Source organism: Delphinapterus leucas, chromosome 6, assembly GCF_059928025.1.
Source record: "Delphinapterus leucas isolate spDelLeu-1000000601 "Yukka" chromosome 6, BTC_Dleu_Yukka2, whole genome shotgun sequence".
In the NCBI taxonomy this organism is placed as follows: Eukaryota; Metazoa; Chordata; class Mammalia; order Artiodactyla; family Monodontidae; genus Delphinapterus; species Delphinapterus leucas.
The window spans coordinates 74,156,291-74,171,949 of record NC_143134.1 but is presented as its reverse complement, the minus strand read 5'-3'; the positions used below and the strand labels follow the sequence as shown (position 1 = coordinate 74,171,949).

The window sequence follows — 15,659 nt, the reverse complement described above, 5'->3', positions numbered from 1 at the left end:
AGCACCGAGTTGATCCCCCTGAGCTATGTGGCTGCTTCCCACTAGCTATCTATTTTACATTTGATAGTGTATATATGTCCATGCCACTCTCTCACTTCATCCCAGCTTACCCTTCCACCTCCCCGTGTCCTCAAGTCCATGCTCTATGTCTGCGTCTTTATTCCTGTCCTGCCCCTAGGTTCTTCAGAACCATTTTTTTTTTATTCCAGGTATATATGTTAGCATGCGGTATTTGTTTTTCTCTTTCTGACTTACTTCACTCTGTATGACAGACTCTAGGTCCATCCAGCTCACTACAAATAACAATTCCATTTCTTTTTATGGCTGAGTAATATTCCATTGTATATATGTACCACATCTTCTTTATCCATTCATCTGTCGATGGGCACTTAGGTTGCTTCCATGTCCTGGCTATTGTAAATAGAGCTGCAATGAACATTTTGGTACATGACTCTTTTTGAATTATGGTTTTCTCAGGGTATATGCCCAGTAGTGGGATTGCTGGGTCATATGGTAGTTCTATTTGTAGTTTTTTAAGGAACCTCCATACTGTTCTCCACAGTGGCTGTATCAATTTACATTCCCACCAACAGTGCAAGAGGGTTCCCTTTTTTCCACACCCTCTCCAGTATTTATTGTTTCTAGATTTTTTTGATGATGGCCATTCTGACCAGTGTGAGGTGATACCTCATTGTGGCTTTGATTTGCATTTCTCTAATGATTAGTGATGTTGAGCATTCTTTCATGTGTTTGTTGGCAGTCTGTATATCTTCTTTGGAGAAATGTCTATTTAGGTCTTCTGCCCATTTTTGGATTGGGCTGTTTGTTTTTTTTGATGTTGAGCTGCATGAGCTGCTCCACGATATATATCTATTGGACAGTGCTGCCTTAGAGCATAGCACTGCTACCTTCTCCCAAAGAAGGTTCACTGAACATATAAAAAGGAATAATGACCAAACTCATCAAGTTGCATACCTTAAATATGTGCCGGTTTTTTATATATCAATTACATCTCAATGAAGCGGGGGGAGAGGGGGGAAAGGAATAGCAATAGCACCATTTCAGTGGATTGAAAAGAGCCTAGTAGATTTTACCCACGTTTTCTCACATAGGAAAAGTGAAGACCACAAAGAAGTAAACATAGCCCTTCTCAGCTTCACTCCTTACCATTTTGTATTCTTTTGCAAAACTTAAAAAGTAAAGAGTGCTATTTACTTTTTGCATTTGTTTATGCTTGCCAGATGATACACGTCTATCCCTCTGCCTCCCAGGCACCACACTATGTTCTTGGGATGTTTCCATCACATTTTAAAAGTCTCCATCTGAGTTTGTTTGCCAAAGCACACTGATTTCCAAAAGCAACACTGATAACCTCTGAGTTCATCAGCATCCTCTGCATCCCTTTACATCTTCCCAGTTCTTGGCATCTTCCACTCCAGTGACCTCCCTCTTCATTTTAGTCAATTCCTAGTACAGTCATACCATAAGTATTATTGTCTTTTGATATGCTTCTTGCAAAAATATCAAATTTGAGTACCTTAATCCCACAAATTCCTAATCTTTCATCTACCCTACTTTGTACCCCTGTGAACCTGTTCCTCATTCCTATACTGATGCCCAACATCACTTGATTACTCCCAGGCCATCGGTCCATTTCATTTCACTGGTCTCTTATCCCAGAAGGATCCTATGGTCTAGCAGTTGAGCCTTGCGTTTGTTAGTACAATAAGACAAGTCAACATTTGTTGAAACTTACACATACCACCTTTCACATCGTACGTGGAATTCAGCATTCACAAAAAGCAGATGAAGTAAGAATTATTAGTATCCTCATTTTCCAAATAAGGAAACTGAAATTGGAAGAAGTGACCTTAACAGAGGTCACATCACTCATGTGACAGAGGCTGGGTTTGACTCCTAATAGTCTGATGTCAGCTCAGAGACTCTTAACAACTACCAGCCCACCTTATGCTCTGCCATGCCCACACTGCCATTCCCCAGTCCCGGGACATCACCACCATCTGCTCCATTGACGCTATTCCCACACTCCCCCCATGCATTGCTGAAGGCAGTCATGAAATTACACCAACTGGCTCCCCCGAAGAATGAGACTGCTTAACTTCAACTCGGTCCTCACAACCCCGCAGGAATCCTCAACAAACTTCCCAGAGGACCTTTATGAAAACATCTCCATTTATCCCCTTCTCTATCCTTTCCCCATTATCTTAACAAGTTACATTTCCTCTTCTTCTTTTTCAACAGATATAGGCAACTATTTCCCAAAACTTCCACTCTGTACCCTCAAAGTGCTTCTTTCCCTCATCTCTGCCTCCTTACTCAGAAGTTCTACCTACTTCTTGGAATCTAGGCTCCAAATGAGCTCCACAGCTTATGAGTTCTGTGACACTGGGCAAGGTTTTTAAACCATGAGGATTAAATGAGAACATGTATGTAAAGTTCTGACTATGAAGCTTGGCACACTGTAATTATTCAAAAAAATCAGTATTTTTATTACTGATTCCTTTTGTCCTCTAGCACCTTCTCCCCTATTTAAAAACATGCTCAGAAAGGTCCTGTCCTCTAAATAATTTAAAAGCAACATAGCTTTAGATGTGTCCTATTTCCCTGGATGTGCCTACTAATTCTATAGACACTTAGCTTTTAACTTACGCCATAAGATGTATTTGTATGACACCCCATAGAAGAGATGAATGTCTGCAACTTCAGATGAAGGATAACATGATAAAAGTCACTCTAAGTGGGAAGAAACCAACTGAATCTCTCCATGCCATCAGGAATGTTAGTCTCATTAATGATGCCAAGACATGTAAACATGAAGAATTAAATGCAAGAGGAAGGACTTTCAACAGAGTTAGAGGCTAAACGATAAGTTCAACCCCCTCCCCCTATTCAGGATATGACTGAACAGGTTCCATAACCTCCTGTAATTCGGTCTACGAAATGGTTATTTAAATAATATCTTCCCCTTTTGTGCCTCACAAGTTATCATAGAGATGACTGAGATTCTCTTGCAAGACACGAAGTCAGGCATTAATTTAAATGCTTAAATACATTATTTAGTTTGGCAACTTATATATTACATTGCTCTACAAATTCCCATTTTCTGAGCTCATGAAATGGCCTGTGTTATCAGTGTGCAGAACACCTACACATTGCATATTTCTTCCTGAAATAGCCAGTAGCTGCTGTAAGACTAGATGTTGGCCCTAGGTGTGCTTCTTAGTGAAGCAGCGTTTCTTGAATCACACTTTCAAGAATGAGGCTCCTCATAAGGTGTTTTTTTTTAACACGATGTGAGTAATGTTCTTTCTTTGGATAATGTCCAAAATGGCTGCAGGGAGGGGGCAATCATGTACTTCCCCTTCAGGACGTGCTATTGCCTGGGCCAGGAATGCTTCATAATGGCAACAGTTGTTGGTTAAAATTCAGCTCCCACCCACATATACACGAAGACTCAGTATTCTAGATTAAAAGAGATTTAAGAGACTTAAAAAACAAATGCAGGGGGGTGGGATGAATTGGGAGATTGGGATTGACATATTTACACTACTATGTATAAAATAGGTAACTAATGAGAACCTACTACATAGCACAGGTAACTCTACTCAGTGCTCTGTGGTGACCTAAATGGGAAGGAAATCTTAAAAAGAGGGGATATATGTATACGTATAACTAATTCACTTTGCTGTACAGCAGAAAGTAACACAACATTGTAAAGCAACTATACTCCAATAAAAATTAATTTAAAAAATAAATAAATAAAATTTAAATTTAAAAAAACAAATGAAATGCATGGTCCTGGGATAAAACTTGGTTTGAACAAAACAGATGTAAATAACATCTGGGGGATACTTGGAAAATTCTGAATACAGATTAGGTTTTAGATGATATTACAGAATTAGTATTATTTTTGTTAGGTGTGATCATGCAGTTATATAGGAATACGTCTTTATTTTAAAGAGATGTCAGAAATATTTGGGTGCAAAATATCTTCCTGCTGTAATTTACCTTAAAATTCTTCAGAGGAAAAAAACTAAGCAAAATGGAAAAACAAAGTAATGGATACATGGTATCCATTTATTATCCTTCCTACCTTTACATATGTTCAAAAATGTTTTTAATTCACCCCTATACATGTATCCCACCCCACTAGGACTTCTAAACTATAAATTTCTATAAATATAAGAAAAAGTGAAATAATTCTAGGCATGTCAGTGAGAGAAAGTCAACACTATAGGAAAGAGAGAATGTAGGACTTATGCTAAGGAGCCATCTGTCTGACCATGGGACCTTGAGCAAACAGCCTCTCAGGGCTTTGATTTCTTCACCTATAAAATGACAGGAATGATCTAAATGATTTTGAGGGTCCGTTCCAACTTTAAAATCCAGAGTCCTTCCATGTCAGATAAGCATCAACATTCAACCGTTTCACTGTGCTGAGGAGCACAGACGACCAAAATGGGTTTGAGACCCCCTTATGCCATTTCCTCGTCATGTCACCCTGGGCGACGTGATGCTTAATTTTATGTGTCAACTTGCTTTGGCCACAGAGAGCCCAGATGTTCATTTAAACATTGTTCTGGGTATGTCTGTGAGGGTGTTTCTGGATAAGATTAACATTTGAATCAGTAGACTGAGTAAAGCAGATTGCCCTCCCCAGTGTGGCTGGGCCTCATCCAACCCACTGAAGGCCTGGACAGAACAAAAAACTGAGAAAGGGAGAATCCACTCTCCGCCTGACTGTTTCCAGCTGACACACTGGCCCCTCCTGACTCAGACTGGACCTTACACTCTGCTGCTTCTCAGGCCTTCGGACTCAGATCAGAACCCTAACATCCATTGGCTCTCCTGGGCCTCCAGCTTGCTGACCAAAGATCTTGGGACTTCACAGCCTCCATAATCACATGAGCCAATTCCTTATAATAAATCTCTATACAGATCTTCCTCAACTTACAATGGAGTTATAGTCTGATCAACCCATTGTAAATTGAAAACATCATTAAGTCGAAAATGCATTTAATACACCTAACATCATGGCTTAGCCTAGCCTACCTTAAGAGTGCTCAAGACACCGACGTTAGTCAACACTTTTACAAAATCATCTATCACAAAGCCTACTTTATAGTAAAGTGCTGAATATCTCATATAATTTATTGAATACTTACCAAAACTAAAAAACAGAAATGATTGAATGGGTACAGAACGGCTGTAAATGTACTGGCTGTTTACCCTTGTGATTGGGTGGGAGCTGCATTTGCTGCCCCTGCCCAGGATCACGAGAGGGAATCATACCACGCACACTTTGCTAGCCCAGGAAAAGATCAAAATTCAAAATTCAAATGAAGTAGTTTCTATTGAATGCATATTGCTTTTACACCATTGTAAAGTCAAAAAATCTCTAAACCAAACCATCGTAGGTTGGAGCCCGTCTATGTGTCCTATTGGTTCTGCTTCTCTGGAAAACCCTGACTAATACAGGCACCTCACTAGATTTTTCTGAGCCATTTTCTCTCTTCCTTGCTTGTCCACCATCAGTGGGTCACTGTAAGACTACGACAATATAAAAAGAAAGAAATCATGACAATTAAGGCATATTCTGAACCACATACCTCCATTGGCAACATTAAATTTCACTCCAAACTCTCCCCCTGGTCCTCCAGGGCAGTGGCTGGCTGTCAGGATGATTCCACCAGCTGCCTTGATCTTTCTGATAATGCAGGATACAGCAGGTGTCGACAAGATGCCATTCTGTCCAATAATCAGCCGACCAATCTAGATTAGCCAAGGAAAAAAAATCAATCCAGTTACATGGGATTGAAGTGCATTTCAATGAGAAAGTGTCCCAGGCTCTATTAGCACACACTAATCACCTGGCAAAAAGAACTGAGTGGGGCTTGCCTGGTGGCACAGTGGTTGAGAGTCCGCCTGCCGATGCAGGGGACATGGGTTTGTGCCCCGGTCTGGGAAGATCCCACATGCCGCGGAGCAGCTGGGCCCGTGAGCCATGGCCGCTCAGCCTGCACTTCCGGAGCCTGTGCTCCGCAATGGGAGAGGCCACAACAGTGAGAGGCCCGCATACCGCAAAAAGGAAAAAAAAAAAAAGAACTGAGTGTGGTTAAGGTGGGGGGCATGTGTAAGGGGGTGGGGGGAAGGGTAGCTCAGGCGTTGTCTTTCCTTCCCCATGTCTTCAAGACCATTTGGGACACCCACATCTCACAGTCAGTTATTAACCTGTAAATGGGATCTGCCTCATTGATTTTCAGTAGTTTAAAACACCTGCTTTTGCTGTACACCTGAAACTAATGACATTGTTAATCACCTATACTCCAATATGAAATAAAATTTTTTTAATATATTAAAAAAAAACACCCACTTCTGATGACCAAAGGGTTAGCTTGAATCACACAAGAAGTTCTTAGTTTGTTACTGGCTTAGAAACCGCACGTGTACATGCTGGAAATTACAAGAAAAAAAAAAACAGAGCACTTGTCTGCTTCACCTTCCTTCTCTGCCTCAGCACAAGCTCACACAGTGGGGACCTGATCTGCTACATCCTCATCGTCTGCAAGTGTATTTTAGCTGCACTTGGAAGGCCCAGTCTCCCGAAGGCAGAAGTCCTATTTTGGCAACATGTGCTAGGGACGTTGGAGAAATCCAGCCAAGCTAGGCAGAGATCTGGAGGTCATCCATCAGTGTGGCCAGACTATCTATAGCTACAAAACTGAATTTTTTAAAAAGAAAGAAAACAGCAGAGCCCTGCAGAGCATTACTCCATATGCTTTGTTTTAAAATAAGGCCCAACGTCATCCAGTCCAGTGGTTCTCAAATGTTGCTACAAATCAGAATCATTAGTGAAGCCTAGAAAATTCTAGTACTAAGTAGTCTAGTAGTCTAGTCCAGTACTAAGACTGCATTCCAGACCAATTATATTGGAATCTCGGGGTGGGATCCTGAGCTCCACAGTTGTTTCTAGTATTCAGCCAAGTTTGGTGATCAAACCCCCTTGCTACTCAAAGGGCCAGAGGCATGGGCATTACCTGCGAGCCTGGGAGAAATGTTAAACCTCAAGCCCTACCCCATACCTACTGAATAAGAATCAGTATTTAGCAAGACCCCACCCCTTCTCCACATAATTCATTTGTCTATTAACGTTTGAGAAGTACCGACATAGCCCAGCAACCAAAACCAGCTCCCGTGTCCAGCTCAACAGCAGTTACCCTGGCACCAACGATAGCATTGCTGGAAGTAGGTCACTGACCAGATATGACAATGAGAAAATATACCCAAAAAAAAAACCTTTAAAGGGCAAACACAAGAGCTCCAAAAACAAAGCACTCTTGCAATAATTTAGTATAGAAAGACCCACACTCTCCACAACCTCCCCAGAGTACATATTTTCAAGTGGATGAGGCAGATTATAAACAAATAAGCCTAATAGTAGTAGTGGTAGTAGTAATTACTAGTTGGGTACATATTGGAAAAAATCAGCAGGTTTTGGTGATAGAGAATAATGGGGTGTCAATTTTAATAGTAACAGTAACAATTATAAGAGCTAAGGGAGCTTGGATTTTATTCTAAGTACAAGGGGAATCCATAGAAGGGTTTTAAGCAGTGGAAGTGACCTGCTATCAGTTACATTTTTTAAAGATCATGGGCTGAGCAATCCAAAAGATCGTATTAAAAAGCAAGTCATTCACATCAGCAAAGCATTCCAATGTCTGTCCTCGTCTCCCACCAACCCCAGGTAAAGTCAAAGTCTTCATGGTCTACCAGGCCCTACATGATCTGACTGCCATCACCTGCCATTCTCCACTTCCCTCCCTCCCTCTGCCCCGGCCACACTGGCTGGTTTGCTCTTCCTCACACATATCAAGTGTGCTCAGTGCTTTTCCATTTGCTCTTTCCTCTCCTTAGAGCACTCTTATCCAGGTATTCATAAGCCTGCCCCACCCCATCCTTTGGGTTACTGTTTCAACGTCAACGAATCAAAGATAGCACCCTTGACAGCCCTATACAGTAGGGCACCCATAAGTCCCTAATTTCTCTACTGGCCTCTATTTTCTTTATCCTGTTTAGTCTTCTGTATTACACATATTACCCCTTAATACTTTCCATTTTATTTGTTTATTTTCCCACTATATATAAGTTCTAAGGACTTTGGTTTTTTCACTGCTATACTCTGAGTATCTAAAACAAACTTAGCATATACTAAGTACACAATAAGTATATGTTGAATTAATTAATTGAAAAAAATGAATGAATGATGAGGGAGTGGCTTCAATATGCAAAATGCATTAGAGACTGACAAGAGCAAAAGGAGAAAGATCAGATGGAAGGCTCTCACGGCAGATCTGAGTGTGGACAACATCTTGGACTAGACCAGAGGCAGCAGAAATGAAGAGAAGTGATTACATTTGAATATATTTTTGGAAGGAGAATGAACAGAACATGTGGGTGGAATGAAATATGGAAGAGATATATAGTAAGTAGCCAGCCCCTGAGATGGTCCCCAATGCTCTATGCATTCTGGCATTCATGCCTCGGTGCAGGACCCTCCCACAGCGAATAAGGCAGATTTGAGTGATTAGTGATGGTGTGTAACTTCCAATAAATGACATTGCTGCTTCTGCCCTGCTCTCTTGGATTGTTCACTCTGGGGGAAGCAGCCACCATGTCACCAGGACACTCAAGGAGCCCTGTGTAGTCACCTGAATGGAGAGGACCTGAAGCCTCCCACCAACAGCCAGCACCCACAAGGTGAGCCACCTTGCACTAGACCCTCCAGCCCTTCAAGCCTTCATATGACAAAGCCCCCACCAATATGCAACTGTGACCGAGTCAGAACAACCTACCTCCTGTCCCAGAGAAACTGTGAGTAATAGTAAATATTTGTTTATTTTAAGCCACTAAGTTTTGTCATAATTTCTTACACAGAAATAAATAAATAAAACAGGGGCAGTGAGGAAAGGAGCCAACTCACAGCTTCTACCTTTAATAACTTGATGGATGGTGGTGCCATTGATTGAGAAGGGAAAGACAAAGGACAAAAATTTCACTCATATTTTATCCAGAGCCAAGATAAATCATGTTCCACATGCTTTTGTTAAAATTTATTTAGTCATTCAACTTATTTTATTGAGTATTACCATGAAACAGGCAATGTAGAAGACCCTGCAGGTACAGTAATGAATACAAATTAGTCACTACCCTCAAGGAGTAAACCTGCAGATTCAAGAATGTGAAAAATATTTGTAACTTTTGTTCATAATTTTCCCCCTCTCCCATTTTTCAGGATTATTCTTAAAGAAATAATCTTTAAAGGGGAAAAAGGTATTATGTGTAGACATTTCCTATAGTGGTATTCATTAGACGTAAAAAAATTTTTTAAATCATTATAAATGTCTAATAATGAAGAACCTGTAAAATAAAGTGTGATGTATCAACTTATGGAATATTCTTCAGCCATCTAAAAGGATTATTATGAAGACCGAGCACCTGTGGCAGACTTGGTGAGCAGTCCACAAGAAGTTATGCTCCCCTTTCACAGGGCAGAACTGTTGCTGGGCAGCAGCTGCCCAGCCAGGGGCTACATTTTCCAGACCACCCTTGCATCTAGCTGTGGCCACATGACCAGTTCTCGCAATGAGTGATAAACTACTATGAGAATGAGAAAGAAGTAATGTGTGTTCCTTCTGGGCTAAGGATGTTAAGGAGTAGATACGTCTTCTCCTCACTGCTTATTTCCCCTTCCACAGACTCAACACAGGTGAGCACACAGCTCGAGGAGATGCCAGAGCAAGAACATGAAAAGAACCTGGGTGCCTAACTCACAGGATGGGCAAGAGTCTTTGTTCACCAGCAAAATCTCCATTGGACTATTACATGAGTGAGAAATAATTTTCTATTGTTTTTAAGGGAATAAAAATTGCCGAGGAGACCTTCAAGTCTCCTGGCAGAGGAGTAAGACATGGAGATCACCTTCCTCCCCACAAATACATCAGAAATACATCTACATGTAGAACACCAGAACACCTACTGAATGATGGAAGAAGACCTGACTTCCCAAAAGCCGTGTGGCTGACAGGGTCTTCATGCTCCGGCCGGGTGTCAGGCCTGAGCCTCTGAGGTGGGAGAGCCGAGTTCAGGACATTGGTCCACCACAGACCTCCCGGCTCCACATACAATCAAATGGCAAAAGCTCTCCCAGAGATCACCATCTCAATGCTAAGACCCAGCTCCACTCAATGACCAGCAAGCTACAGTGCTGGACACCCACAGCCAAACAATTAGCAAGACAGGAACACAACCACACCCATTAGCAGAGAGGCTGCCTAAAATCATAATAAGGTCACAGACACCCCAAAACACACCACCGGACATGGTCCTGCCCACCAGAAAGACAAGATCCAGTCTCATCCACCACAACACAGGCACCAGTCCCTTCCACCAGGAAACCTACATAACCCACTGAACCAACCTTAGCCACTGGGGGCAGACACCAAAAACAACGGGAACTACGAACCTGCAGCCTGCAAAAAGGAGACCCTAAACACAGTAAGTTAAGCAAAATGAGAAGACAGAGAAACACACAGCAGATGAAGGAGAAAGGTAAAAACCCAGCAGACCAAACAAATGAAGAGGAAATAGACAGTCTACCTGAAAAAGAATTCAGAGTAATGATAGTAAAGATGATCCAAAATTTTGGAAATAGAATGGAGAAAATACAAGAAACATTTAACAAGGACCTAGAAGAACTAAAACACAAACAAACAATGATGGACAACAAAATAAATGAAATTAAAAATTCTCTAGAAGGAATCAATAGCATAATAACTGAGGCAGAAGAACGGATAAGTGACCTGGAAGATAAAATAGTGGAAATAACTACTGCAGAGCAGAATAAAGAAAAAAGAATGAAAGGAATTGAGGACAGTCTCAGAGACCTCTGGGACAACATTAAATGCACCAACATTCGAATTATAGGGGTTCCAGAAGAAGTAGAGAAAAAGAAAAGGACTGAGAAAATATTTGAAGAGATTATAGTTCAAAACTTCCCTAATATGGGAAAGGAAAAAGTCAATCAAGTCCAGGAAGTGCAGAGAGTCCCATACAGGATAAATCCAAGGCGAAACACACCAAGACACATATTAATCAAACTATCAAAAATTAAATACAAAGAAAAAATATTAAAAGCAGCAAGGGAAAAACAACAAATAACATGCAAGGGAATCCCCATAAGGTTAACAGCTGATCTTTCAACAGAAACTCTGCAAGCCAGAAGGGAGTGGCAGGACATATTTAAAGTGATGAAGGGGAAAACCCTACAACCAAGATTACTCTACCCAGCAGGGATCTCATTCAGATTCGATGGAGAAATTAAAACCCTTACAGACAAGCAAAAGCTGAGAGAATTCAGCACCACCGAACCAGCTGTACAACAAATGCTAAAGGAACGTCTCTAGCAGGAAACACGAGAGAAGGAAAAGAACTACAAAAACAAACCCAAAACAATTAAGAAAATGGGAATAGGAACATATATATCGATAACTACCTTAAATGTAAATGGATTAAACGCTCCAACCAAAAGACGTAGACTGCCTGAATGGATACAACAACAAGACCTATATATATACTGTCCACAAGAGACCCACTTCAGACCTAGGGACACATACACACTGAAAGTGAGGGGATGGAAAAAGATATTCCATGCAAATGGAAATCAAAAGAAAGCTAGAGTAGCAATTCTCATATCAGACAAAATAGACTTTAAAATAAATATTACAAGAGACAAAGAAGGACAATACATAATGATTAAGGGATCAATCCAAGAAGAAGATATAACAATTGTAATTATTTATGCACCCAACATAGGAGCACCTCAATAGATAAGGCAAATGCAACAGCCATAAAAGGGGAAATCAACAGTTACTCAATCATAGTAGGGGACTTTAATACCCTACTTTCACCAATGGACAGACCATCCAAAATGAAAAAAAATAAGGAAACACAAGCTTTAAATGATACACTAAACAAGATGGACTTAATTGATATTTAAAGGACATTCCATCCAGAATAACAGATTACATTTTCCTCTCAAGTGCTCATGGAACATTCTCCAGGATAGATCATATCTTGGATAACAAATCAAGCCTTGATAAACTTAAGAAAACTGAAATCATATCAAGTATCTTTTCCTACCACAATGCTATGAGACTAGATACCAATTACAGGAAAAAATCTGTAAAAAATACAAACACATGGAGGCTAAACAATACACTACATAATAACCAAGAGGTCACTGAAGAAATCAAAGAGGAAATCAAAAAATACCTAGAAACAAATGACAATGAAATCACGATGACCCAAAACCTATGGGATGCAGCAAAAGCAGTTTTAAGAGGCAAGTTTATAGCAATACAATCCTACCTCAAGAAACAAGAAACATCTCAAACAACCTAACCTTACACCTAAAGCAATTAGAGAAAGAAGAACATAAAAACCCCAAAGTTAGCAGAAGGAAAGAAATCATAAAGATCAGATCAGAAATAAATGAAAAAGAAATAAAGGAACAATAGCAAAGATCAGTAAAACTAAAAGCTGGTTCTTTCAGAAGATAAACAAAATTGATAAACCATTAGCCAGACACATCAAGAAAAAATGGGAGAAGACTCAAATCAATAGAATTAGAAATGAAAAAGGAGAAGTAACAACTGACACTGCAGAAATACAAAGGATCATGAGAGATTACTACAAGCAACTATATGCCAATAAAATGGACAACCTGTAAGAAATGGACAAATTCTTAGAAAAGCACAATGTTCTGAGACTGAAACAGGAAGAAATAGAAAATATAAACAGACCAATCACAAGCACTGAAATTGAGACTGTGATTAAAAATCTTCCAACAGGTTTCCCTGGTGGCGCAGTGGTTGAGAGTCTGCCTGCCCATGCAGGGGACACGGGTTCGTGCCCCCGTCTGGGAAGATCCCACATGCCGCAGAGTGGCTGGGCCCGTGAGCCATGGCGACTGAGCCTGTGCGTCCAGAGCCTGTGCTCTGCAACAGGAGAGGCCACAACAGTGAGAGGCCCTAGTATTGCCCAAAAAAAAAAAAAAAAAAAACCCTCCAGAACGTAGGCATAGAGGGAACTTACCTCAACATAATAAAGGCCATATATGACAAACCCACAGCCAACATCATTCTCAATGGTGAAAAACTGAAACCATTTCCACTAAAATCAGGAACGAGACAAGGTTGTCCACTCTCACCACTCTTATTTAACATAGTTTTGGAAGTTTTAGCCACAGCAGTCAGAGAAGAAAAAGAAATAAAAGGAATCCAAATCAGAAAAGAAGAAGTAAAGCTGTCACTGTTTGCAGATGACATGATACTATACATAGAGAATCCTAAAGATGCTATCAGAAAACTACTAGAGCTAATCGATGAATTTGGTAAAGTAGCAGGATACAAAATTAATGCACAGAAGTCTCTTGCATTCCTATACCCTAATGATGAAAAATTTGAAAGAGAAATTAAGGAAGCACTCCCATTTACCACTGCAGCAAAAAGAATAAAATATCTAGGGGTAAACCTACCTAAGGAGACAAAAGACCTGTATGCAGAAAACTGTAAGACACTGATGAAAGAAATTAAACGTGTAACAAACAGATGGAGAGATATACCATGTTCTTGGATTGGAAGAATCAACATTGTGAAAATGACTATACTACCCAAAGCAATCTACAGATTCAATGCAATCCCTATCAAACTACCACTGGCATTTTTCACAGAACCAGAACAAAAAATTTCACAATTTGTATGGAAACACAAAAGACCCCGAATAGCCAAAGCAAACTACAGAAAGAAAAATGGAGCTGGAGGAATCAGGCTCCCTGATTTCAGACTATACTACAAAGCTACAGTAATCAAGAGAGTGTGGCACTGGCACAAAAACAGAAATATAGATCAATGGAAGAGGATAGAAAGCCCAGAGATAAACCCATGCACCTATGGTCAAATAATCTATGACAAAGGAGGCAAGGATATACAATGGAGAAAAGACAGACTCTTTAATAGTGGTGCTGGGAAAACTGGACAGCTACATGTAAAAGAATGAAATTAGAACACTCCCTAACACCATACACAAAAATCAACTCAAAATGGATTAAAGACCTAAATGTAAGGCCAGACACTATAAAACTCTTAGAGGAAAACACAGGCAGAACACTCTATGACATAAATCACAGCAAGATCCTTTTTGACCCACCTCCTAGAGAAATGAAAATAAAAACAAAAATAAACAAATGGGACCTAATGAAACTGAAAAGCTTTTGCATAGCAAAGGAAACCATAAACAAGACGAAAAGACAATCCTCAGAATGGGAGAAACTATTTGCAAATGAAGTAACTGTCAAAGGATTAATCTCCAAAATATATAAGCAGCTCATGCAGCTCAATATCAAAAAAACAGACAACCCAATCCAGAAATGGGCAGAAGACCTAAATAGACATTTCTCCAAAGAAGATATACAGATTGCCAACAAACACATGAAAGAATGCTCAACATCACTAATCATTAGAGAAATGCAAATCAAAGGTACAATGAGGTATCACCTCACACTGTCAGAATGGCCATCATCAAAAAATCTACAAACAATAAATGCTGGACAGGGTGTGGAGAAAAGGGAACCCTCTTGCACTGTTGGTGGGAATGTAAATTGATACAGCCACTGTGGAGAAAAGTATGGAGGTTCCTTAAGAAACTAAAACTAGAACTACCATATGACCCAGCAATCCCACTAATGGGCGTATACCCTGAGAAAGCCATAATTCAAAAAGAGTCATGTACCACAATGTTCATTACATCCCTACTTACGATAGCCAGGACATGGAAGCAACCTAAGTGTCCATTGACAGATGAATGGATAAAGAAGATGTGACACATATATACAATGGAATATTACTCAGCCATAAAAAGAAACGAAATTGAGTAATTTGTAGTGAACTGGATGGACCTAGAGTCTGTCATACAGAGTGAAATAAGTCAGAAAGAGAAAAACAAATACTGTATGCTAACACATATATATGGGATCTGAAAAAGAAAATGGTTCTGAAGAAACTAGGGGCAGGACAGGAATAAAGAAGAAGACGTAGAGAATGGACTTGAGGACGTGGGGAGGGGGAATGTAAATTGGGATGAAGTGAGAGAGTGGCATGGACATATATACACTACCAAACGTAAAATAGCTAGTTGGAAGCAGCCGCATAGCACAGGGTGATCAGCTCAGGACTCTGAAACCACCTAGAGGGGTGGGATAAGGAGGATGGGAGGGAGGGAGGAGATATGGGGATATATGTACGCGTATAGCTGTTTCACTTTCATATAAAGCAGAAACTAATACACCATTGTAAAGTAATTATACTCCAATAAAGATGTTAAAAAAACATCAAGTTTTTTTGCTATAACAAAACATTTAAGTTTTGTTAAAACATTTAAATATTCAAGTTTATTTGCTATAACAACTTACACTTTCTTAAGTAGTAGAGAAGGAACATAGACAATGCTTTAATGCTAAGTCAAAATGCAGATATCTAAATAACTTTTAAGCTATTACAACAATGTACAATTATGTACACTTT

General features: G+C 40.0%; 1 protein-coding gene across 1 annotated transcript in view; it reads right to left on the bottom strand.

Moving 5' to 3' along the window:
* Positions 1-15,659, bottom strand: part of PGM5 (phosphoglucomutase 5) — a 191,819-nt gene that overhangs the window by 161,732 nt on the left and 14,428 nt on the right. The window contains exon 2 of the mRNA XM_022573561.3: positions 5,631-5,793. Within this exon, the coding sequence (XP_022429269.1) occupies positions 5,631-5,793 (163 nt within the window). The remainder of the gene's footprint in view (positions 1-5,630; positions 5,794-15,659) is intronic.